At 39.1% G+C, this 27429-nt stretch overlaps 1 protein-coding gene across 1 annotated transcript in view; it reads left to right on the top strand.

The window, feature by feature from the left end:
- The window catches only part of cd2ap (CD2-associated protein), a 55211-nt gene extending 28093 nt beyond the window's left edge, over positions 1–27118 (top strand). The window contains exons 6-19 of the mRNA XM_058613411.1: positions 1802–1980; positions 4133–4220; positions 4680–4774; positions 6464–6562; positions 8603–8656; positions 9656–9692; positions 11223–11285; positions 12405–12555; positions 13015–13124; positions 15053–15171; positions 16140–16223; positions 19542–19774; positions 20143–20206; positions 22776–27118. Of these exons, the coding sequence (XP_058469394.1) occupies positions 1802–1980; positions 4133–4220; positions 4680–4774; positions 6464–6562; positions 8603–8656; positions 9656–9692; positions 11223–11285; positions 12405–12555; positions 13015–13124; positions 15053–15171; positions 16140–16223; positions 19542–19774; positions 20143–20206; positions 22776–22817 (1418 nt within the window). The 3' untranslated portion in view covers positions 22818–27118. The remainder of the gene's footprint in view (positions 1–1801; positions 1981–4132; positions 4221–4679; positions 4775–6463; positions 6563–8602; positions 8657–9655; positions 9693–11222; positions 11286–12404; positions 12556–13014; positions 13125–15052; positions 15172–16139; positions 16224–19541; positions 19775–20142; positions 20207–22775) is intronic.
- The last annotated feature ends 311 nt before the right edge of the window (positions 27119–27429 follow it).

Here is a 27429-nt window from a genome sequence, read left to right as displayed (position 1 = left end):
CCATCGCAAGAGCTGCTACTGAGCGAATTAGTTATTTGTTCATCTTTGTTTATACGACTGTGAAAACTGTAGCACCTTCTAGTGGTTGAAGGAGGGATAACGTATATATTCTCCTGTTGAAATCCTTTATCTTGGTATCTAACAGCAAGATGTTGAAATCCTGGTTTGACCAAGCCTAAACTGTGTGGAGTTTGCATGTTCTCCCAATTTGTTAGTGTTGCACAAGTCATTGGAAAGAAAAGAGCAAAAACAAATGTGAACTGCTGTCACATCTATAGAGCTCCAGTCGCTGATGTTGCATGAGTACAGCAAGGGAATTTTGGCCGGAAAGGGCACTGCTCACATCCATAGACATAAATAACTGGCAGCATATATACCAGGCAATATGTCGAGCAACTCTGAAGCAGTCGGGAACAGGCTAACAGGAGAGCATGTTACATAGAGCTGAAACAATTAATTGATTATTAATCGATTACTAAATTAATCGACGACTATTATGATAATCGATTAATCGGTTTGAAGCTTTTTTCATGATCAAAACCAAGATTTCCGATTGTTTAAGCTTCTTAAATGTGAATATTTTCTTAATTTCTTTGCTTTGGGTAACAAAGAAATCATTAAAAAGGAATAATTTTGGTTTGTGGACTAAACAAGACATTTGAGATCATCATTTTCAGGTCTGATGAACACCAATCAACATTTTTTTTAAGGATTTTGTGGACCAAACGATTAATCAATTAATCGAGCAAATGTTCGACCGATTAATCAATTATGAATCTTGAGGGCAGCAAAGTTGGATCATTGCTATAAAACACACTCAAAATGAGTGTAGAAGATTTGTGGCTTCCCATTCAGCAGTGACAAGGAAACTTAAGAGAAATGTAGCGTGTTTACACTTCTTACTGATGTTAATTTATGTGCATGTAAAGCCTTATTGCATTTTAAAACACACTTTGACATTAATTAAATTTTACTAAATTTATTTTGTTTGACAAGGTTATGGGCGCAGTTGTCATTAGTTTACTTTAAGCTTACTGGGAAGCTGTGAATCTGGATGTCAATGTCGGCGTCTTTACAGACTCTAATGCTAATTAACTTGAATGTCTTGTTTATACTACATGCTTTCATTGCGATTAGAAATCCTGTCAGGTTCTGTGATATATTGCTCAAACTCCGTGGATTCAAAGTGTGCAGTGAACTCTTGAAGTTTGAAACCGGCACACGTTCCACAACTTCTGTAGCTCTATAGGTCTATAGGAGTCTTTGGTAATGATAAACGATGGATCATGAGTTAGAAAATAAATTGTCCATCCTAGATTAAACAAATGTGAAGTGTAATCATAAAATTTGAACTAAAAATAATAATAATTGGATAAAATAGGGATCTCACTTTCAGACAAGACAATTTAAAGGATGAGAAATGTTCCTGGAATCACAGGACAAATTGTGCGCAGGTTGTAGTTCCCGTTCAGACCTGGTATTAACATCTGTCCTGTATGTGTCTTCTGTGACCCTGCCCCTTTATTCAAATACACACCGACAGAATTTCTGTTAACACCAAGAACAAGTAATATTTTTATGGTATAATGAGTTAAAAAAAAAAAAGAAAACAATGACAGTCCTGCTGGTCAGATAGTGTCTAATCTGTCCTGAAGATGGTTTGTGTGCATGCAGCTCAAGAATGTGTCGTCAAATCGTCTTTGAATGTGGTTTCTGAGATCAGGTCTGAGGATGCAGTCAGGGGCAGACTAGGGTCTGAATGCGGTGGATTAATTCAACCTCTTTTGTCTTTGCCTGCCAGATGGAAGTGCAGTGGAAAGCACTGGCGCCCCCACATCACCTCAGGCCGCCTCAGGGAACGGAGTTATTGCTCAGCCCAAGAAGATCCGAGGTGTCGGCTTCGGAGACATTTTCCGCGAAGGGTCAGTCAAGCTTAGGGCCCGCCTGCCCAGCCCCGACTCAGAGGAAAAGAAGGATAAAGTAAGTGTGACTGTCAGAATGGTCAGCATAGATATAAAACGCAGGGAATGATGTGGAATAGATTAAAGAAAGAAGAATTCTGTCTGGAAATTCCTTAGGAATCAGAACTTGTTTGTCAGGTTATTCAAAGTGAGAGATGAGGAAACTTTCTTTGGTAGAAACTGTACTTCCTGAAACATGCACTTGTGGCTGTTCTGGATTAGTGGCTGTGTGGTCCTGAGATCATGAGAGGATATTTAGCACAGGTTTACTGTATGTAGATTTATTTTAATTTTTAACATTTATAACATCCTTCTTAAGGACTACAAGAACATGTTTATGTCTGTATTTGAATTCCAAAATGTAAATTCAGCAGTATGTGTCTCACTGAATCCCCCCACTTACTATATTATACCAGTAAAAATGTGACACCAGCTGAAAAAAGATGCATTAAGAAGTTACAAGCGTGAAATGGACGCTCATACATGAGCTTTATCTTCACTACAAAATATCATATTTTGGAAAACATTCCAGCAGTCTTGAATTAAACATCACACAGCATACTGTCAATGTGTACAGCCTGACACATATTTACAAACACAGTTTCTTGTGATGGTTGTGTATGTTGTGAATATAGTTTTTGCCATGGACGTGATGAAAATTATAACTTCACCTAAACGCCGCAGAAGTCAGTTCTTATTTCATTTCAATGAGACTGATTTCTGAAAGGCTGAATGTTGATTTTTCATTTCTCCTTGTTTATTTTGCTGTTTTGACAGTAACATACTGTTACATAAGGGGTGTGCGCCAGTGTTGGCGATAACACGATAACACAGACTCACTGCTTTATTAGATCAGCCCTCTTCTGAATCCCCCAGCTTTTCCTTTTCTCTCTCTCCCTCCTCTTCCCGACATCCCTAACACTGGCTCACCACTTAACACTGCTTCTCTCACTCTCCTCCACTCCTCATGCATGCCCTCACACACAACTCTGCTTTACGCAGCCTTAGATGTCTTAGTTGGCCCTTGATCAGCCCTAGAAATCCACTTTCATACCCTGGCGTTGGGCGATTGGATGAATTCATCGGCCAGTGGCGATTGGCTGAATCCAGTTGTTGTTTCTTTTGGAATTCTCCTTGAACATTCAACTGTATCTCTGTGAAGTGTAATGCAAAGCATGTATGAATAGTATTATTTCAGTGATGGTGCAACACACACAATTCACACAATTCACTCTCAACAGAGGACAAGTTATGTTAAACATGTTGTTTATGTTGCACTTTTTATTTCCCAACAAATAAAAAAACACAAGCTAAAAGACTTACAAATAAATAGATGGACATTGTTGAAATAATAAAAAAAACACATTAAAAATGAACAAACGTAAATACTATAAAACTGGAGCTTGAAAGAGAGGCCCTTGTACACAGCTTCAGCTTAAAGAATGTCTTTAACACACACATCATTGGTTGTAATTTGGATATCTTGATAAGGTGTCTGCAGTGACTTTTCCTTCTATAAATTTAAGCCTAATTATTTGTGTTATAACAAAATGTGAGCATATTTATAGGCAATTTAATTGTTTCTAAGACACAAAAATAAAAAATATCCTTTATTTATCATTAAAAAGACAAAGAAATAAGCCAGGTATAATCAGATATGAAAGGTACTGTATTTTAAGCATGTAATACAGATCATAAACGGCAGCACTCTCCTTTGAGAACACAAACCTCTCAAAAGAAACCATATACATGTATAGCCTAAAAGTATCTCTTTTGATTTACATTGTGAGATGTATCAATATGGAATGATATAAAAAGTACAGCACAATAAGATTCTTTCCCCTATCACCTACATCATCTTTCCTCTCCCCTCTTGTTTGCACTGACATACTCCCTGTCATTTATAGCTTCAACTTGTAAGTTACGGCTTACGAGCTGCATCATGAAGCATTCCTTGCGAGAAAGGTGCAAACCCTCTTGTTTCTCACTGTTCACTGTGTGTTTCACTAATTATTCCCTCTATTAACAGCATTGATTTAAAAGCATTTATCCTTAACGACACAGAATCCTGATCAGATGATTCAACGACACAAAGCCTCCTCAGACAGAACCATAATATCACACTCATGCCCAATGAGTCATTTCCATTTGTGTGGTTTGCTTCATTTTAGCCAGTCCCATCATTACCATCTGCTGCAAAGCCCGCCCATCCCACCATGACAGACTTGCAGAGAGCAGACGGAGACAGCAAAAACAAAGGTAAAAGACCACAAGAGCGATGAGAAGGAGACTTTTGATATGTTAGCTGGTGCGTTTCTCGTGTGATTTGCTTTTGGCTCCAACGCTAAGCTTTGAGAAAAGAAATCTTCCAAAATAATGAAAACCTATTGTCAGAAAAATAAAGTTGATAATGCTAAAGCTGCTTTCAGACCCTAAGTTGTGAAAATCTGCTCGATCCAGACACCACCTCTTACCTGAATGTTCAATTGTTTCTGTGTCGAGGACAAACCACAAAATGTACGGATCTGAATTTCAGCATGATTTCCTGGCTCCATGTCTGAAAGCACCTCAACATTTCTGAGAAACGTACCGACTAGTTTCAAGATAATTACCCCTCTGTGGCTTTTGTTTGTGTTGTAAATCACTGTGTTTTAATAAACCTTTAAATCCCCTTTAATGTTTAATGTAATAGACTCCAATATTCTGTTTTTTTTTCAGCTAAAGAATACTGCAAGGTCGTGTTTGGCTTCGAGGCCACAAACGAGGACGAGCTGAGTATGAAAGATGGCGACGTCATCCAAGTACTGAGCAAGGTAAAAACCCTTTGGTGCCTTAAATCCAACAAGCAAACAACAACAGGCGGATTTACTCAGGATTGAACAAAACAGACTTCACTGAATGACCTTCCTCACAGCCAAACAAGTAGACAGCATTGATCTTGGTTTAATCTTGGTTTAAGGGAACATATGGCTGAAACAGATCAGAGAGGGAGGGTGGAGTCAGACCATTCAGTCATTTACAATATATACAATTAAAATAATTTTAAAATCAATTCTAAAACACACAGGGAGCCAATGAAGAGTGGAAAGTACAATTTCTCATTATTCACATTTAGGAGAACTGAAAAGGTGATATTTTAAAGCAGTTATTTTGAAGTTTAACGTTAAAAAAATAAAATATTTGTTTACAGAACTTTTTAATGTGTTCAAACAGTCATGTTTTAGACAACACACTATCATCGACAGTGACTCAAACTGTAATTAATTCAATTAATGAATGTACTTGAAGGAGCTCTATGCTCACACTCAATCAATTAAGTTTCCTGAATAACTTTCCTGAATAACATTTCAGACGGTGTTCATAAACAGATAGATCTTTTAACCAACTAAAAGCTACTATTAACTTAGGGTGACATAATTTAAGTGAGTAGTGGGTTCCTCTGTGCATAACATACCTGAGGTGGAGGGCACACGGGAGACAAGCTTCGCGCTAAGTTGTCGGTAAAGTTGTTGTTAAATCTTAATATAGAACCCATTTCACTTCCCCTTCCACTCCTGATGCAGACATACGTTATCTGTGGTTTGGATATGTAAAGGTTACATTGAAACCAAGTGTACAAGCTTGTAGGAAACTATACTGTGGTGTGGATTATGTGTGTCATCATGACATCTTCTTAGCAGAACCTGCGGTTTGATAATGGTCACACAGTTTCAGGACATTTGAAGACTTTTGTACATACAACACGCACTACTGTATATTTAGTTGATACCGGGGCTGCTACGATTAATCACAACAAAATTAATCGTTAACTATTTTGATAATTGATTTTTTCCTCAAAATTTAATTTTCAGATTTTTAAATTTTAATATGTTCTGGTTTCCTTGCGCCATATACAAAAAGAAATCAGTTAAAAGTGATTAATTTTGATTTTTGAGCAAAGTTAGACTTTTGAGAATGCCATAACTTTCAGGTTTCGGAAACGCTGCTGATTATTTTTCAACATTTTGACATTTTGTTGACCAAAACAAGTACGGGTTAATTGATAATGAAAGAAATCACTAGTCACAGCCTTAGCTCTTGATTTCGGGTCTAAGTTTAGCTCAAGCTAAACCAGTGCTGTGTCACATTTCCGGCATTTGTGATGAAGATGGTTGAGGAAATGTGCATTTCTTCTTTTTCCTGCCAGCTTTTTACTTTATGTTGTAGTATTTTATTATTTCAACTTCTTTTGTTTTATGACACAGTTCATAGTCAGTAGCTGTCTTACTTCCAGGATCATCTGCTGTAATCAGCAGCCTGAATTGTAAAATCTTGTAATGACTGATAGGCTGATATTTTTGGAATGTTACTGCCATCTAGTGGACAGAAATAGTTGTAGAATAACCAGCAGTGCACAGAACCCATTTTTATAACTTACTAAAGCAAACTACAGGCACATTAAGTGTCAGTAGGTACAGAATTGATGTCACCATTCACTTGTTGTTCTCTCATTTCTCTAACAGGACACAGGAGAACCTGGCTGGTGGCGAGGGGAGCTGAACGGTAAACAGGGCGTCTTTCCCGACAACTTTGTGACCATCGTTTCTGAAGCAGAGAAAGAGGTGAGGTTTGAATAAGGGGAATTAAATAAATGACAAGGAATTTAGTAATCGCGACTATAGCTAAAACTGATATGTTGTGAACTGCACATACAGTACAGTAGAAATGTCTCGGGTCCCATCGGTTTGTTGGAATTGTGATCACTGCAGATTATTTCTCAACTTGAAATAGAAGAACAAACATAGGTTTTATTATTCATATATAAGTTTTAAAGTTTCATACTTTACATTTCCCATAGCTGTTTTATAATAATTTGAATCATAAAGACATGATTTAATTTTCTCTTTCATTAGTTAAAAAAGATAGTTGCATAATGTTGGTAGGCGGGGTTTATTTTTATTTCATTCTGGCAGGTGTGATGAGTGTGAGGAAATTTTATTTCTGCTCTGACATCTGGCTTAACCAACCTTACACTATCTCATCATTATTATAAAGCAGCAAGCAGTGCTTAACATTTACACATGCAGAAATCCTGTTTGATTTCCTTTGAAGGCTTTAGCTCATGGGTAATGAGGCCTCTTGACCATTACCCTCATGTCTTTTCGGATAAGGAGATTATTGCTGTGTATTTTTAAGAATTAATGAAGCAGCTTTGGAAGTGGATCATGAAAGTGGGTTGAGATGTTTGAGATGACCTTAGAAGTGTGTGTCTGCTCTATTGATTCCTCTTGTCAAAGCCCCATGGGTTAAAGAGTTCCATAAGTGGAACCAAAGAGTAAATGCATGGGTCCTTCAAAAACTCACATTCTCACATGACCTGAGTGGTTTCCCTGTCATTGTGTGAGGCTGTTGGTCACAAATCAAGAAAATTACATGTTAAAATAAGGAAGAAATAAAGGAGGAGGGAAGGAAAAGAGAAAATGGGGAAAAGGAAGTAAATTAAGCTTTAAAAGGAAGCTCACTGTTTCCACAGCTTCGAGTCCACTTAGGTCCACCATAGTCCATCTGAAATAAATCGTCTCGTGCAGCTATCGTATAACCATACTAAAATAGCATAGTTTCTGCTTTGAATATGCCATATGTCATCCCCGCCAACACAATGTTTTTAGAGACCCTAAACGGAGACGTTTGTTCTGTTTTAGTTTGAAATCAACAGTCTGCGTTTAAGTATAGAAGGGCAAAAGGAGACACCTTCAAAAACAGCGACACAGTGAACCACATTCACTTCCTGAATGATCCTTATCAGCCACGATTCGACTATCAGCTGTAAAAGAAAAGCTCAGTCAAAACACTTTGACCAGAGTAAGGAAACAGCTTCAGGGCAGAGAATAAACTTCCTGTTTACACCGGCATGCACACTTGGGTGGTCATGTGTACAACTGGGGATAAATTGATTTTATCGTTTCAATCGCATTTGTACTTTATTTGGTTTGGATGAAAATAGGTTTTCTCCTTGGGCTCCCGTTGGTGAGATAAGATCCCTGCATTTTTTTTTTTTTTTTTAAACAATGGCTGTTTTTTGGTTGCACTGTTGCAAATTGTGTTCAAATGCAAGTAGGGAAAATGAAAGCACAATGAAATTGGAAATTATGTTTTGTTTGAGAAAATCTGAGATTTGATTTTTAAGCCATATCGCCCAGCCCTATTCATGTGATACACGTTTTAGGTGTTTTAGTATGAACACAGAGTTCTTCCGAAACTGAGCTAAAATGCTCGATTTTTTAATCTGAAAATCCTGTTTTTAAATATGAATGTGGCCTGTGAACGTATACAAGGACATGGGTGGACATTATGACCAAATGGACCAAACATGCCAACTGTGCTTACTTCAAAAAAATACACCACAGTGGAACAGAATGTAACACGTTTATAACACAAGACAGACATTGACCCTTACTATGAATGGAACCATAGGAGTGTAGCATTAGTCTAATGTTCGTGGACACACGCTGTGGAAAGTATAGAGAGATATTAACGCCCTTCCACTATTCCTCATGTTCATGTGAGGTATGTAAGAGCCTGTGAAGGTGTCACTACACAAAGGGATGACAATCATTGTTGCACATGATTATATTCCGAGTCTCTGTGTGTTCATGTTTCAGTCTTCGACGTCGAGAGGGTCACTGAAGTTATCACCCAAGCAGGAGCCGGAAGAGGTAAGCTGCTCGTGAGGATTAATGGCCAGCAGAGTGATCGGTGTTGAGCTGAAAAGCTGAAAATAAACCCACACACTTACAGATGGTCTTTAAAATAAAATGAGTTTGTTTTCATGGGCTCAAGATATTAAAAAGCACACAGCAGCATATCAGTTTAATTTATTGACCGAAAACATCAGCAATGCTTGATATTGTGCACTCAGGGTGAAAGGTTAATTGTTAATAGACTAACAACGCAACTGATAACTTAGTAAGCAAGGGAATGTGGATCTTTGTGTGACTGTTCTCCAAAAGCCTCACTCATCCAGATTATAACACAATCCTGGAGCAATATGTCAATATCCCAAAGGTCACCTATTGAATAGCAGCCTTTTCAGTTAATTTGACCCAGATAGATGAACAGAGACGTTCTCTCATGTGGTACAGCAACAGAAATGTTCCAAGTAAAAGCATCTGACTCTGTGAAAGAATCTGAAATATCTGTTTTTTTTTAAGTCTAAACTCTGTAAATCACTGTTTCCATTCAGTCTGACCTGCTGTGATCTCTGTGATAAGAACTGTAACTGTATTTAATTGGCACAAATCACATTTCACTGACAACAACAATTTTGTCATATGGCAAAGTTGTGTTTGTATCTTTTTTTTTGCTGCACACACACTGGTGAAAATGATCGGTCAATGTCAACTTTAGGTCGTGTTCCCATTCGCTTTATCCAAACAACGTCAAAGTCGACCATTCTCAGGATCTCAGCAAGATCAGATCTTCATGTACTGTACCACTCGTTGCTATGTGTAAACATTTAATTAAAAAAGGTCAGAGATCAGAGGCTTTACCTCCGAAATTAGATTTTTCTTTTTTTAGCCAAATGTAATTTCTCCTCCGTTTCCCTCCAGGTTACAGGTTTTCTTTATCTGAGATAGTAATTGTCAGTGCGCTTCATGAGTCATCACCCCATTTTCACATCACTCTGACCGACTTTTTTTATGTCTTCCTTTCAGAAACCAAAGAAGCCTCCTCCGCCGTCAAAAAGCATAGGTAAGGAAATCTTCACACCCTCCACCTCATTACATTCTAACAGCTCTGTGGCATGGATGTATTATAAGAACTGGTTAGAGCACTGCCCCCCTCTGTCATGGTGGCCACTCGTTGTACTGCAACAAAAAATACTCCTGCGGCCCAAAAAGCAATTTTCCCATTGACCACAATAGTAAAAGTGTCCAGAGGACACCTTGAGACATAGACATGGGCATGTATAGATCTTTATATTCTATATTTTTAATTCATGGAGTTTCACATGTGTAAAACCTTCCTAAAGACCATAAAAATCCCACAAAAATGTGATGAAAAAAATTGATTGTTGCGCTTTATTTATCTCTCACTGCTAGGAGAATGTTTTTTTGAGCAGTAAAATTCACGTTTTTGTAGATGCCTAATTGTTTGCAGTCATCTTGCCTTACGATCACAATGTTGCTGTTGCCTTCGTTGGTCTCAATATTCAGACATGGTGCAGCATGGGAATGTCGCTGGGTTGTTTCAAGCTGATAGGCTTCATCGGCTTTGTATGAACTCATTTGACACCATATGAATAATGTACTACAGTTTCACGAATGACAGAAGGATATTAAAATAGTAGGAGAAAGTGACTCCTACTCACCCACAGGCCTGTCGTTCATGCATAACAGTGGGTGTGCCTGCTAAAGTGATGGCGACACGGTGTCTGCTGTCAGGACTAAAAATGTCAAGAGCTGCATTTGGACTATGTACCTTGTGCATTTCAACCTATAAATGTAATCTCATTGACAAGTGCCTGTACTGGAGTATTTGCATGGTGTTATTTGTCTGGCTGGTGCTTGTGCCGTTGTTAGGAAAGTTGAACATTTCTCAACTTCCATCACATGTAGCACTACTAGAGTTCCCCAATTACCCTGGCTGATCAGCAGCTCCTCCCAAAACCTAAGAAATTAAATCACACTTGAAAATGTTCAGCAATCACATTACTTAAGTACATTTTATCTTGCTAAGATGGTTGGTTTACCAGGAGAATTCCTGGTATTCAGTCAGTGTAACTCACACACAGGGACTATATTGTAAATGCTGAGTTGTACTTAAACCTAATATTATTAGGGAAATCCCTGCAGCTCCTCTTTGCAAACATGCAAGTCAACGGCATGAACGCCTTCATGTTTTCAGGCCAGTGCAGTGTTTTGTCTTCGTTTTGCAGAATGCACGGTTTACATAATCCTTTCTCCTGTCTGCACAGGAAGTAACCGAGCTTGTGCTGCAGTTGTGTAGCGAGTGTGTGTGTCTGTGCACGGCTTCCTGTCAGTCTCGAGATTCTTCAATATGTCTCACACAAACAAAACCACAAATGAATTCATCCTGGCACACAAAAATACAGTTTTTTGGGGGGGGTTTCGTGCCTGACTGAGATAGAGTTTTGTCAGAGTTTCATAGAGGTTTTTTTTTTGTTTGTGTTTTAACTGTACTTGTAAAGTGTGTGTTCCCCTTTACTGACTCTCAAACCATCGCGCAAAACAGTCGAGGTGACCATGTTTAATTTTTCAGCTCCCAAACCTGAGGTTCCCAGTGCTGACAAGAAGCCTCATCACATCAGGGCAGAGGACAGAGGTACAGTATCATTTTCATCGTTTTTCATTCCTCCCTCCTACCAGTCAAAATGAATCCTCTCATTTCCGTATGTTCATATCTTTTGCTCTGACTCTTACCTTTCTTTCCATATCTGAAGAGCTTTATTCCTCGTATATCCTTTTGGTCTCATTTGCTGTGGTGACCTTCTCCATTATCTCTATTTTCTTGCTGCTTTCACTACATTAATCAGTCTTAAGTTTGCTCTATACGCTGCTGCTTAAGGGCTGTTTTCCCTCCAGGTTTTCTGATTGCGTGGAACAATGCTGACAATCACATTAAGTCACCTCTGTATAGACAGTAGTCTCTTACTCAAATCGCTGTCACATTAAAGATGAATGCCTTCAGTCTTCAGACATTATTATAATTTCCATGGATGCAGCAGAAAAACACCTTGTATTTTCTTATATAAACCTGCTGATATGTTCTTCTTCCCAGCAGCTGATAAAGCCTATTAAACAAATGTTATTTTTAACCTGCACTGCATGCAATGTTACTTGGAGTAACCACTTTAAGGAGAGTCTGTTCACGTATTAAACGTCAGAGTAGGATCAGATCTGAGAATTGTTGACCATGGGAAAACCACAAACTGAATTTAGACAACTTAATTAACTGTGTTTTTTTTTCCAACTTGAACGTAGCCTAGATAATACCCGAAATGAGGCTGTAAATCGGTTTGCTGGCTTGATAAATTAACCGTGTACTGCCATTTTTGAGACAAAAACAAACAAATGTGTGATGTATAAAACGGCCATAATTAAATGCTTTCCTTAACAAATGAAAAAGCACAGCGACACTAATATTGCATCATTTTCTCTCCACTTTTATCAACACAAGTTAATACTGGATCAGTCACAGACTCCTCACTCATTTACCACTGGTTTGTTTAGCATTAATAGAACCAGCTAAAACAGCAGCGTTTGCCTTTTGAGTGTTTTTATATCAAAACATTTTTAGCTTAATGTCTTACAGCTGTTTTTTGTAGGAGGTATAAATAAAAAAAATGAAGCTCTTCTTACTTCCTCTACCTCTTTTCTTTTTCATTCCGTCTCTTCCACCTCATGCCACTTTCCCTTTAACTCTTAACTCTGTTACTTGCAGTTGACAGACCGACACCAGATCACAAACCGCTTAAGCCTGCAGGGCCCGTGGTCCCACCCAAGAAGCCAATCCCCCCTCCAGGGAAAATCCGACAGGGCAGTTTCCCGCCAAAGAGGCCCGACAAGCCTCTCACTCCCTCACCGAACCTCAAGTAAGTGTGCCCCCCTGCGTCTCTCAACCTGCCACCTCTTACATACAACCTTTATTTACACTCAAAAAATCATTGAGGGGGGGGCCTTCATACACAATGATATCGTAAAAGACAGAGATCCACAAAAGAGGAAAAAAAGCAATTATAACATAGGCATTAAGAGAAAGTAATTAATTAAAAAAAGCTAGTTTGGCAGATCTGAGTGACCAGAATGTAAAATATGACATTCAAATCTAAAAATAGAAAGGATGTAAATTAGAATAAGGTTATATAAAACATTTGAAAGTGGAAGTTTGGAGCTTTAAGCTCATATTTCCATAACCTCAAACGGAGGAAGTCCACTTAATTTCAGAGTGTGCGTTATGTTGTTCCATGAGTCAGCACTACCAAAAGAAAAAAAAAAGCAATGTGAATGTTTTTGGTTTTTTTTCAAAATGTATTTTTCCCTTTTAACCACAGACACAATGGAGAGCTGCCTTCCATGCGACCAAAGTCCGACTTTGAGCCATTATTGCCCACCAAACCCAAAACGCTGTCTGGTGACTGGGGGGAGAAGTCCTCAGATATGGGTAAGTGCATTACAGATTATTTTTTAACCCTGAATAATTAGGGTTAGTTTGTTTTTAGGTTAGGTCTGTTTTTTAAATGTCTGTGGTTGTTCCCATTCAAAGAATAGTGATGATTATGATTCAGATATGAAGTTGGTTTTCTTTTCACTCGGTAGTGTTCTGTAATGTGACATGATTCATTTCCTTTTCAATTATGGAATCAATTTACAAATGTCAAAAATCCAGTTTTATTAACCAGCATTAAACAGACAATATTCAGCATTTAAAATATTGGATAACACATTAAACTCTCAGACCCCTGAGACTCAGACACTGCAGACAATTAAGATCCATTTCACAGAGCAAAAAAACCCCTCAGTGAGCATTACCAGCGTGAGTGCGTCACTCAGCAACTGCACCTGCTTCTTCACTACTGCCTTTGCTTTGCTTGCTAGAAATGTGTCTTCCTTGGATGCAAAAACACAATAGAAGAACAGACTCCTGCTGTGAGACTGCAGGTATCACTGATGGAGAAAGAGGGAGACATTAGGCCTTACAAAAACAAGTATGCCAGAGTTTCTTTTCCTAAATCAGTTGAAATCAATAATAATTCAGCCAGGATGAAGATTTGGAGCTAAAAATCAACCCTAATAGCAAAAGTAGAAGTTTGGTCTCCAAATGAGGTGGGAGCATGAACAGACATCAGTAGGAAGATTTATAGGCTCGAGGTCAATGTTTTGAGGCTTGTTTAATGAGACATTGAGGCACCGGGGAGGGCAGCAAGGGAGGCAGAAAGGTCACGGAGGGAAGACGTTATGTGGATTGATAAGATCCAGTCTGAAGGTGCTTCCCTGGAGACTTGTATGTTTGTGATGGCAGAAGAGCACTGCTCAAAACTTCACCTTCAGCCACTTTGATACACAGTATATGAAGGCATGCACTTTCATCTAAATGGCAGTTTTACAATAAGTAGGTGCAACAAAGCTTTACAGATCTTTTTTTTATAATTCTGAATGAATCATCCTTTCCTTCATTTGTCTGCTCACAGTGTTCATTCCTAAACTATTACTTTTATGTTATGAGGATGAACGTATACCTTCATGAGGAACGAGCCCGATTGACCCTTTTTCCAAACAGCAGCACATTTGTCTTGTCTGTCTGTTCTCGATTAATTATAGTATTATCCAAAATCTGCCGTATATAAATCCCAAGTGCAATTTTACCATGACTAATTATTGTCCAGTGACTTCATTGTAAAATGAATTGACTTAAGTAAGCTCTACTGGATTTGTTTCTTCTGTAAAATCAACAAACATATCTGGGTGATAAAAGACATGATTGTAACAAGAAAAAAAAAGAAAAAAGAACAATCACTGGTAATCTTAACACAATATTGGACTGTATGTGAATTCATTCTAAAACTCTACTCCAATGTGATGTGTTCAGCCTAAAGAGAAAAAATTCAATGGGATCTATGAAACACACCACAGGTTCAGCACCATGTAACAAGGGCCACGATCAGTTGTCATGTTTGAACACCTCGTCTTCTAAAAAAGGGAGACAAAACCCCACTGTGCTAAACAAGGCTGTTTTTCCAGCCCAGAAAATTGTCTTTTTTGTTCTCCTTTGTTGGTGGTGGTGGTGGTGGTGATGTAAGCCTTTTGTCTAATGCGTCATAGAGGGGGCAGTCTCTTCAGGAAGAGCACAATCAATACAGTTTCACAACATGCCATTAAGTTAGCAATAAAGCCTGTGAACAGAGCCACCAAACCAAACACAAACTCAGCCCAAAATGTACTTGTGCAAGCAGTGGAAACCTTTCTCATTGCAGAACAGTATCTGAAGTCTGAATTTGAGAATTGTGCACCTTTCCAAGCAACAGCATAAGCATGTTATGTAAAAAGTAAAAAGTGTTCTCATTATTGTCCTTGTCTCTGCCATGTTCACAGCCGATCTGATGAGTTTTGATGACTTGTCATCTACCTCAGAGAAGCTCTTGCACCCCACTGTGAACCGACCAAAGATGCCCGGCAGGAGGCTGCCCGCCCAGTTCGGTGGAGGAAATTCGGTGAGGACATCACACACATGCAGATTGTGGCTCAGGACAATAACGAGATGGCCTAGCATGTAGATCTGTGCCGTCTGTTCACTTTGTTTTCCGAGCTTTCAGTGTTGGAGACTTACGTCAGTTAGATGGCGCTGGGGCTCAGCAGAGAAGTTAATATGCAGTAGACAGAACCACAGGAGCACCAGAGCAACACATTCAGTTGTTTCCAGTCCTGGAACCGCAACCTTTTCCTTCCTATTCGTCATTATTAGTAGAAGCACCTAATCTAATTGTAGTGCCCTCCCTCCTTCAACTGCCTTGTGATTGGTCAATGAATCCAGTCACTGTCCAGAAAAATGAATTGCACCGTTGTTGGTTTCAAATTTTAGGACTTTAGGAAAGCATGTAAAATAACTCAATGGTGCTTGTGCGCCGTTCAGTACGTAAATTCACATTTTGAAAGTCAGGTTTGTTGTGTTTAAACCTGTTAAGTGTTATAAAATGACGATTAATGATAAACTCCCACTAGCTTCTGTTCTTAATTTAGTAACTGGGCAGGTGTTGTGCCATGGTAGTTATTCTTGATAAAAAAAGAAATGATGTGCAGCTCCACATGCAGCACAGCATGTACCAGGTTTCCTGAGGATCTCTTTGATCTGCTACTCTGTCCTTTTATGTATAGGGTCTTGCTTTTTCATCATCTCACTCTTCACATGTCATTTGCCTTCAGTCATGCGCCTCCTCTCCTACCTATTTGGAAATGAATGAAAACACCTAAATGTGTTTCCCTCATTTTCGCCTGTCACGGGCAGCAACATTTTATCGTCCACACACTCGCATCTTATGTCACTGTGGAAATAACACTTCTTGAATGTCATCTGATTATTATATTATATCTCCCTGTGTCCGTCTGTCCACAGTATGTGTCGCATTAAATCCAATTGAAAGACTAATGCAAACCTAACAATAAGCAAACTCTCCCTTTGCAGCCAAACAAGGAAGTAAGTGTGGAGAAATCCTTCAAGGTGGATGAAGAGGATGCAGCCAAACCAAAGCTGACAGACTCCAGAAAGGTAAGCCATACCTTTTTGATTTTCTGACAAGTATCAACATTTACACTCACCGTCCACTTTATTAGGCACACATGTCACCACTTGTTGCAACCAACAAAATGTGGAAGACCATCTCTGAACACACAACACACCAAACCTTGAAGCAGGTGCCACTTCTGCTGCTCTATGAGGCGTCCACTGTAGCTAATATGGTTGCTGGAGAGTGTTGTTACCATGGCAACACGTATTGCAAAGTGGTGTCCGTATACTGTGGACACCACACTATGCCAGAAGTGTAACTGATATATAAAAAGCAAGGGTTGTGTCTTCATTTAGGGCTGCAGCAAATATTTGATTAAATCAGTTAGTTACTATGAATTAAATCAGTAGCCTTCTATTTTGATAATTCACTTTTCATTGTTTGTTTTCATAAAATGAGTTCAGTAACAACACAGAAACCTTAATATCTTTGGTTTGTAGAGAAAACAAAACCTACATTTTGGGTTTTGGGAAAGACAGGTGGAGATTTCTTTCAACAAAAAAGAAAATCTATTCAATCATCCGTCTAATAATCTTCACATGAAAAAGCCATGAAAATCACTTGAGTCTTTGTCTTGGTTTGAAAGCCTAATCAGAGTTCAGACTTTAGCCGTTTGACACAAACAATCCATAATTATAAAGTAGGTTTGACAGCATAATACGTGACCTTCAAACGTGTCCCTCTTATACATCTGTGGACAGGAAGGGTTCCCCGCTGCTCATGTCAGTGTGTAATGATGCATAGCATAACACACATATGGGCAGTGGAAATCTATTAAGATCAACATAAAGATTTAGCCAAATTTGAACTTCTAGAATAACATAAGTCCTGTTTTGAATAATTTGTCATTTTAATATTATATTAGTAACTCTATTTCCTTGGTTTTTCTATTTTTCTCATATATTATTTCACATCTTTGTATAGCTGCAACTAATGATTATTATCATAATCTATTAATCTGCCGATCATTTTCTCGATGAATCGTTTAAAAAATCCTTTAAAAAGTTGATCAGTGTTCTTCAAACCTGGAAATGATGTTCTCAAATGTCTTGTTTTGTCCACAAACCAAAATGATTAACTTTGAATGATTTCTTTGTTATCCAGAGCAAAGAAATGAATACTCACATTTAAGAAGCTTAAACAATCAGAAATCTTGTTTTAATCCTGAAAAAAAGCTTCAAACTGATTAATCGATAAATTAATAACCGATTAAGTGATTAATTGTTTCAGCTCGGCATCTTTGTTATTTAGAGTTTTCATCATATAGTTTACTTTCCTCGTTGGTTGGACTGAAAAACACAAACTAGCTCCCATATCCTTCTGGCTGAAAACCCTGGATAAAAACTGAATTGGAATCAGCCTGACTTTTACATGAGCATTGGCCACATCCAAAAACTCTCCTTTCTTAAAAAACAAAAACAAAAAAAACCCAAACATGCTTTATAGAATAGAATTTTGTGCGACAACTCATATACTACAGCAATTTAAATTGTCACACTGATTTTATTTTAAGCCTCATTAACAAACTTGGATCATAGATGCTTTAGTGAATACTTTATTTAGATAAACTGTAATGACACACTATTATCCTCCTTTGCTGATTTTTTTAAATTTTTATCTGCCTTATCTGTAGGAATTAGTAGGAACAGTATCTTCTGCCTCCCTCTTTACGTCCCATGGCCACTGAGCGAAGCACCGCAATTAACCAATTTCCGGGAAATAAATTGGCCGTAAACTGAATATTTGACAACAGAGTGTGTGGATAATGAGGTTATAGCTAGTGAACTCCTTGTTGACAGTGATGGAATGGAGCAGCTGTGGTAGAACACACAGATCTTTGTTTTTTTTGGTCCATCTCTTGTCATGAAACAGATTATAAAGACGGACTTAATGGATGCAAAATTACATTAAAGTTAAAAATAAAGCCTCAGTTGTTGAAGAAATCTTTTTATCTTAGATAAAAGAGTATAGCAGTTGTGTAGGAGCGCTTCTTGGAATCACGTGAGCGGTGCTCTTTGAATGCGACACACATAGAAACTAAGTCAAGGTTTGTTGTTCACAAACATTTCAGTTAATTGTCACCCGAGAACAGAAAGTGTGTGTGTGTGTGTGTGTGTGTAAGAGGGAGAGGGTGAGAGAGGTGGAAGAAGTCATGGTGTGAGGGAGATGGAAAGAAACCAACACCTGCCGTTCGGTCTGCCAGTTGAGCATTTCATTAATTGCTTTGGATATTATCTGTAGAGGATTGGACATGGTTTACCAAGACTAATCAGACAGGAGTATTCAGCTAGAGGCACAGAGCACAAGACTGCTCTGCTCATAATAAGAAACACACTGAGGCAGACAGAGCGGTCAGAGTAAAGCCTGGCTTGGAGCTCTCATAATCCAACAGCTCAGACAACCAGAGGTGAAATTACAGTTACAGGATTGTGTGTGTCCGTCCACTTGCTCACATATTCTATCAAAATAAGATTCTGACTCAAAGAGAAGGATAAGAGGATATTTTACCACTTGGTACACTGCAAAAGCTGATTTTCAAGGAGGCAAAATAAGATCTTTTTTCTTTGTTTTGCCCTAAAAACTAAGATAATCTTGACACTCAAGTTTGGAAAAAATAATCAAATTTTGATTTTAAAAATGTATCTGACTTTGTATTGATAATATATAACATCTTATAATAACCTTTAATTACCAGTAAACAATGGTTTGCATGAAAGGATTGGTGTGTGTGTGTGCAATTAGAAGAAATTACCAGGTGTAAATTCTCAGAAAGTGAGCTTAATCAAGAAAAGGAAGACCCATTTAAAGTAACTTATCACAAGCAATATGACAGTGTGAACATGGCTGTAGATTTACAGGCTAGTTTTAAGAAGAAATATAAATAAAATATACATGTAATCAATTTAAGATTATGTCTCATTTGTAGTGGGACAGTTTTTGCAGTGTAAAGGGATAAAGTATAGTATATACTATAGTATATATATAGATTGGCCTTTGTGATACCATCACAAAGACAAGAGTACATTAGAAGACACAGATATACACTGACATGTTTTTTTTAATCCTTAAAGATTAAACTAATGTAACCACAGTGAGACAGTCCAGATGGAGTAGACAAGTCAATACTTTTTCTTCTTAGTGATCTTTATTCTATGATAACACATTCCTGAATGAATCTCTTCCGGAATGACAGTGTCCTCCACCAACTTTTTTCACCAGCTCTGTGAAGCAAAGAAGGCAAACGTCCTACATATAATTCCAATAAGTCTTCCAACTCTCTTCCCTTTTCTCCTTTGTAGACACAGCCTGCAACACACAGCATATCCCACTCGGTATCTTTCCACAAGCCCACCACGGCCAGCACGGACGCTGAGCCGACCCCCACAGTGGCAGCAGTCCCGAGCTCCAACAGTGTCTCCCAGAACAGCCGGGGCCGACTGGAGCCGGAGGAGCCGAGTTCCAACCTGGATGAGCTGAGGAGCCAGATGAAGGATCTGCTCATGACCGTGGAGCTGCTCAAGGCCCAGCAAACGTAATGTGACTGAATTATTTGCAATGAAGGGGAAAGATCTGAAGAGCTTGTGCTTGTGTTACGAGAATCTATTTTAAAAAAAGGGAATGATGGATATATGGTTTGACAGGGTTGGGACAAAGTGAAGTGAAAGCATAGTGTGTGACATGAATAGTCACTTTAAATTAATGATACATTTATATCTGTTGGGTATTTTTACTGTCAAGCATTGTTGGCCTCAATACTGTTCCATTCCGTTACACGGAATGTCACTGAGCATTTATCGTTTGACGTTCAGTATAAGTGATTTGTATACCATACTTCACGCACAACATTTTCTCTTGCGTGTGGGCACATGTGTGTTTGTTCATGTGTTCATTTACTTCCAGGAAAGAAATATTGGAGCTACGACGAGAGCTGGACGAGGAGAGGATAAAGCGAGTGACCCTGCAGGTAATATTGATCACCACAGTAACACACACTGAGCTGTCAACATGCATTAGTTTCACACATGAAGATCCCAACAAGCAAATGGACTTCAATTCACACTTGTGCACGCTGTGACTTAAAAATGAATGTGGTCCCTTTGAGCTGTTGTATGAGCAGTGAGTAAGTGCGTTAAGCAAGAGAGAGCAAATGACGTGATCTCAGGGAAGTGCTAATTCCGCTCTGGCTCAACAAAGAAAATGACAAAGATCCAATATCCCAACGACAGATTGTCCAGATCTCTCCCATCTTAAGCTGTGTCAGCACAGTCCTTGAATTTGATGGAATTGCTCCTGAAGACTCCTTGAAAAATCCTTAAATTTGATGTCAACCTATGTGTGGGAACCCTGTAGTCTATAATAGAGATTTATTCACCATTTTGAATGTATTGTCTTTCATGAAAAGTGCCACTTAAAGTACAGAAATCCCTTTAAGCGTTTGCATCTGTTGCGTTTGGCTCGCCTGTCTTCCCACATTACCAATATGTCTTTCTGCTGTACCAACGTGGCTTGTCCTTCTAAATCCTCGACAAACTGATAAAACTGGCCAGATAAAAATCATTATCAGTAGTTTTCTTAAATTGTCCTGCTTGTTTTTAGTCGTTGTAGTCCGTCGGTTGTAGGCAGTCTGAGGGAGAGAGAAACTTTCTCATTTCCTCCCAGTTGATTGGAAGTGTGATTATTCTACTCTCACTAATTGTACTCACACTCACTAAATAGCTTTGTTTTATAATGACAGTTAAGTATAAACATAATCATGTTCTGTTTTGTTAAACAAGTATGATTGTTGCTCTTATTCCTTCTCAAATGTCAACGGCAGAGTGAGAGACAGAGAGAGAGAGAGAGAGAGACAATTTGCCTTCAGCTGATTATAGTTATAACCTACCCAGGGTTTTCCTGTAGTTGTAGCCTCAACTCTCTCCACAAAAAGCTGCTAAAATAGTGTTAAAAATATCATATTTTTCCCAGCTTTTGTGATTTCAGCTTCTTAAAGCGATATGCAACTTTTAAAAATAAACAAATGCTTCTCACATCCAAACTGTCGTCAGATTAGTTCACACAATGCTGATTAAGTTCCATGTGTTCTCAGTACAGAGGTGTTTCTGAGGAAATGCTGTGTTTTATGTCAAGACAGACGACTGCAAACAGGTTTTGAGTGTGACTGAAAACATAGTGGAGCCCACAAAAGGATTCAGAAGTGAATTATAATGTCGTTCAGCAATTTCATGGGATTAATGCTTCTTGCCCCCGCCCGTCCATGTTCTCCGGCTGTATACACCCAAACGCTCCCTCAGTCAGGTCTCAAAGTATTGCTTGACAGAGCTTATTTTCAGATTAAAAAGAGAGGACATATTAAATACTCTATCAGAGTAAAAATCTATTCTAAATCTAAATCTATTTCTATTATATCGGCACTCTAGTTCCGGTTAGCACAGCCCTCACTCTGTATATTTCAATCAATCACGTCATGCTCACCTCAAGCCGTCCCTCGTGATTCTCACTCTCAGCAGTTAGCACATTCAGCCTCCTTGTGATGAAACACGACCTGTGGTGTGACTCCCTGGTGAAGCGGCAGCAGATGCGGCCCAGTGTGGTACCGATACAAATTAAATCACAGGAGGAACTCCTGCAGAGATTTTACTCACTCAGAGAGAAACTTAATAACAGATTTGTGATGAATTTCTACCTCTCTGCAGACAATTTTTAGAAAGTAATTTCTCGGAGAGACTTTTTTTTTATGGCGTAATTAACAAAGCAGTTAATTTTACGGTATTCTGATTCAAACACTGTGTGAGACACACCGATTTCCCATGTCTGATCACACATCAGTTTTACAGCTGTAAGGCAGATTATTAAATGTATGAGAAGTGTGAAGACAAAAACTCAAATGTGTAAATAAAAGGAAGATAAAGTGTAAAAAAAGATTCACTATATCTATTTAAATGCAGTCGGCAGGGATCGGCAGATGTTCTTGTTGACTTCCTGTTCGCCCAGATTAGTTCCTTTGTATTGTCGGTTTAGAGAAGTGGTTCCCAAACCACCTGCTTTTTTAAAAAAAGACAACTATCTGGACCCGAATCAGAAAATAAATCATGACAAGAGCCATATCTGGAACACCTGATGTCATTTTTGAGTTAGTTGACAAATCACTAAATATTTACACATAACTGTTAACTAAAAGATGGAGAAAATTCTGTAAATTAGTTTGGGGACCCTAAAAAAATGTCCTGCGACACATCTGTGGCTCCCTACCCAGTCTTTGGGAACCACTGGTTTCGAGCATGTTGACGCACCAACCGTAAACGTCTGTTTTGCTGCTTCATTTGGGCGTCATTTGGCAATGGCTTGACTATAGCAGACATTCATTTATACGTTAAAGCTTTAAACTCAGCACGTGGCTCCATCATGTTATCGGTTCCTCCTTGAGTCCTCCACAGCAGGGTCACCTCCACCAGTGTGCTTCTCTGATATTGGCCGAACTCGTTGCCGTATTGTGTGTGGCTGTGAACGAGCGCCGTGTGTTTGTGTCGCCACAGATGGAGATAGAAAAACTCAAGCGGGCCGTCCACTTGACGTGAAGCTCCCGCTGCAGTCCACAGCAGAGCCTCGGGGGGGTCAGCCGCCCGGGCCTGTCGACCAACCAGAGAGCAGGAGGTGCGGCGACGGGCGGCGAAGGATGGAGAGAGGGTGGGGAAACAAATCATCCACCTCGAGCACGTTCTTCTTTTTTCTTCTTTTTTTTTTCTTTTTTCCACTGATCTACAATAATAAACTCTCCCCCATATTTGTAAGATTTACATTTTGCACATATAATTTTTTTTTTTTTTTCAAGCTAGATGTAATTAAGTTACAGATGTATATGTTTCTTTTCTTCTTTTTTTTTTTTTCTTTGCCAACACAAGAAACCTGAGGCCTTACTTCAAACTACTACTGTGCTGGACTTGTAACTCTTCCACTCACACTCTCTCCCTTTCACTCCAGCGTTCCTCCAGGAAGAGGTTCACTCTCAGTACTACTGACTTTGTGTAAAGCAGGGGGCGCTTTTTTGTTTTTTGATTTTTCTTTCTTCGACTCATCTTCTTTGTCCAGCCTTTTCTATTTTGTTTTTTTTTGGTTTCACAATGCAGTTGATTTTAAAAGCATAAAGGAAAGTGCTCAATTTCAGTTAACAACCCTTGATCTTCACGGTCAAATCATTTGTCTTTGTAACATGGTGCCTGTCAGCCGCAGTAGTCCACTCCATAGCTTCAGAGAAAGAGAGAGAGTCTTGCTTTTTGTGTATTATTTCTTATTTCTTTGTCTTTTATACGTTTTCTAGCATTCCTATCCAGGGTAACACTACTGTGCCTGTTTAAAAAAGAAAATTCTAGTACGTGTTTGTATTGGGAGCTTACATTTACTACGATGGTGTCTGGAATATCTTAAGCATGATATTGTACATCTCTATTTTTTAAATCTACTGACATGCCTAAAGTCATATACTATATAGAGGGCCTTGTCTACGCTGCTCTCTTCTATTTTTGGGAGGGTTGCGTCTGCTCCACCCACTGGGAAACTTTTTTTTCCACAACTTAAAACCAGAAAAATCTGCAGCTGATGCAGATAAAGCTCAAAGGAAAAGAGTATAGGAGGATGGAATTGTGTTCTTCCATTAATGTGGTTTGGCGAACGACAAACCCTCTGAGCCCCTCCGCGGTCCATTCTACCTCTTATTCTCCTGTCAAATCAGCAAAATCAGAGAGGAGTCTTGTCTTTCTGCCCTGTAATGTCTTATGCATGAGTCTGCACAGTTCTCCTGTCTTCATCGTACATGCAGCCGTCTGTACGCAACTGGAACTGGAAGCGCACACTGAGAGTGTCGGAGATAACATGAAATAAACGTATAGTTTCCTAATTCTAACAGTTATGAAATCCCCCATTTGTATAGCATTGTTGGTATGCAAGCATATGTATGGAATTATATATATTAACCTTCAACACACCGATGCCTGTCAAATTGTATTTTAGCCACGTTGGCATCACAGCTGTAGGTCAGTTCTTTGCTTTAGAACGTGCCGTTAATACACGGACGCATGACAAATCAACAGAAACGGTGACACAAAGTGTCTTAAAGGTCCACTGTGTAACATTTAGGAGAGTACCCATAAGTATGTATGTATGAGTGTGTAATCGCTTTTAATGAAAACAGTGTTTGGATTTCCGAGCCCTAGAATGAGCCTTTTATACGTACTTAACGCAAGGGAAGGACCCTTCCTTTTCAGAGGCAGCCATTTTGCACCACTGCCTTAACACAAACATCAGCCCTTTAGTGTTTTGAATCTGAATTTTACGCCGCAAAAAAAAAGAAGGTCTTTCTTTCTGGTATGTGAAGGCCACCGTAGTTCCCTGCCGCGCTTAGCACGATGAGATGTCACTAATTCTTACACACTGGATCTTTGAAGGGCTAGTTTGTGATTTTAGTGGGGGGTTATATGAGGTACTTGTACATCATCAGTGTGTTACACACAGCTGACTGGACTCTGTATTCCTGTGCCCAAACACGGCCAAATGTTTTGCCTTAAACTCACCTTTGTGACGCCGTAATGGTGATAGAAAAATGTCACATCACATTTATATTGGCCCTCCTGTAAGTCTTGCTTTCACCATGTATTTCAATTTGCCAGTAACCTTGGCAGCAATCGCCCAATTTACGGCAAGTACTGCATCAGAGAACCACATTATTTTCCACTTAGAAACGTCTTTCTACCACAGTGTCATTACAGCATGTCTTTATACCAAAAGGCTCTGTTATTACAGTTTGCATCAATGTGTCCACTGAGGAAAAGCTGTGGTTTTACTTAGTTTACATTTATGGTCCACGCCACCAAATATAGTTCAAATTCCGATTTACTATGGGACACAAATCTAGTGATGGAGGCATCAGCAACACCTTTGTGTGGCCGAGGCACCGACTTTGTCCAAGTAACTTACACAACCCCACTTGTGAATTTTCACAAGTCACTGAGCAGCTTAGTGCATCATTGCCACGGCGCTAACAAGTCTCTGCACTCCAGAGGTGTGAACACTCTGCTCCGTTTGTTAGACATTAGGCCACACCCAGCAGTGATGTCACAGTGTAGTCACAACCTTACATCATTCCATTAACATGGTACTTTTAACGGTTTAAGAAAAGAGAATTCAGTCGAAAGTGCCACAATATTTCACTCTATTACTTGAATAAAGCTCCAGTGTGTAATGTTTAGAGTTTATTGGCTATAATAGATGATTTGTCACTTTAAAGTGGTCTTTGTAGCCTTAAAATAAAAATCCCGATAAGGTCCTTTTCTTCTTTTTTTTTGTTCTTAAAGTTTTCCGTAAACACAGGATTGTTTCAAGAAATGTCTTCGTACACCCAAAAAACCACCCATGGTGACTGCAAACACTGTAATGTATATGCCAGGCCTGTCAGTGGCGCTACAATGGAGCCATCAACAATGCATGGTGTGTTCCTAAAGCTAGTGGGGTTAAATTTTAGGTCAGGGAGGTGGGTTATGACATCATCGCTCCCCCAAATTTGCGTATTAGATAGATGCAAGTAAACACAAGGGATTTGGACACGTTTCCCAAAACATCCCATAACATCACTTCCATGTGGGCAAAGTGTTACACACTGGACCATTAACATGACTTTGGACTATGTTCCCGTTTCGATCGAAATACAGACTTCAGGTTCAAGACATCAGCTCGTCAACGGAAAAAAAGTGTACCTCATCCCACATTCCATTCTTTTCTTTTTTTTCTACAGTATATCGTCTCATCTGAGGCGCGTTCAGGGTCGTCATGTTTGGTCCACAGAGTTTATGTCACATGGGCCGTAGTGGACTCGCTGTCTCTGAATTGGCCTTAACCGCATGATGGTGTATTTTGCGTTCTCTCCTCGTCAGCACAAAATTACTGTCCCACACTCTTAATGACTCAAACATCTGGATTCTGAACCACTGCTGGAATGACGTTGGGCAATGTTACTGTGTTACTCTGACATGTAGCCCTCTGCTGAAGAATAGACTGTACATGAAAATGGACACAAACAAAGTACAAAACATTTTGTAGCCTTGAGATTTTAGACTTCGCCTGCCACAAGGCACTTATTGGACGATACCAGCCGTCGATCACAGCGGTGTCCGCCCTCATGTGTCTGATTTCCTTTAAATCGGAAGTTGACATAACGATTGAGACCCATTAACCCATCAGAATTCAGACTTGCAACCAGTGGAGTCGCCCCCTTGTGGCTGGAGGACTTTGTCTTTATATGCAGTCAATGATGCTTTTGAGAAACGTGTACAGCACCGTCTTGAACTCCCGTGGTCCTCAGCGCGGAGGTTCCGGACATGTCGTTGTTTTCCACTGTTTTTGCTATGCAACACAAATCCTGTTTCCTGTCGAGTCACACATGTCTTAAAGGAGCATCACTTTGAATCCTCCTCATGTCCAAACTCTGTGTGTGTTTGATTCTCTTTGCTGGTGTCTGATCACAAACATAAAGTGAGTCCTGGACTCCAGTCTGTTTTTTTTGTTTTTGACTAAGTCGATACTGTATATCTGACCTGACGACGCTCGCGCGCCCTGTGTAAAAAATAAATGTTCTAACTCTGGGTAAATACATAATTACGTTGTGGTATAGATGAACTTTGGGACAAGGGGCCTTGTGTATTATCTGTAATGCAGCTTCACTTCCACATGATATTGTACATTCCACAATTTGACAGACAAAAAAAAACCTAAATCTGTGCACATTTATAACATATTTTCCAAGTGATTTTTGTTTACATGAGCTGTATCCTTGCATGAGCTGAGATTCTTTCCAAAAAAAAAGAATAAATATCATCTTTATTTACTGTCATACGGACTATTTTTCTTCTTTTTTTTCTTTTTTTTTCCAGAGCCTCATAAAAGCCCCAAAGCGTTATTCATGCATGAAGTGTATTCTGGGAAATATCGAGTGGACAATATCGAGTGTTTAGGGGAAAGACTCCACTCTCGGTGAGATGAGCCAAGGGTGATGAATTCCGTCTCTTATTCAAACTGACTGGTGTCTGTCTAGCCCTGCTGTTTATTCACGTGTTTACACAGTGAGGTTAAGAAACAGGACCTTGGTAATATATAAATACACTCGGGCTATGTGAGTTATGAATTATAAACCGCATTGAAAGT

The sequence above is a fragment of the Solea solea genome, chromosome 17, assembly GCF_958295425.1.
Source record: "Solea solea chromosome 17, fSolSol10.1, whole genome shotgun sequence".
NCBI lineage: Eukaryota > Metazoa > Chordata > Actinopteri > Pleuronectiformes > Soleidae > Solea > Solea solea.
This window is presented reverse-complemented; position numbering and strand designations above follow the sequence as displayed.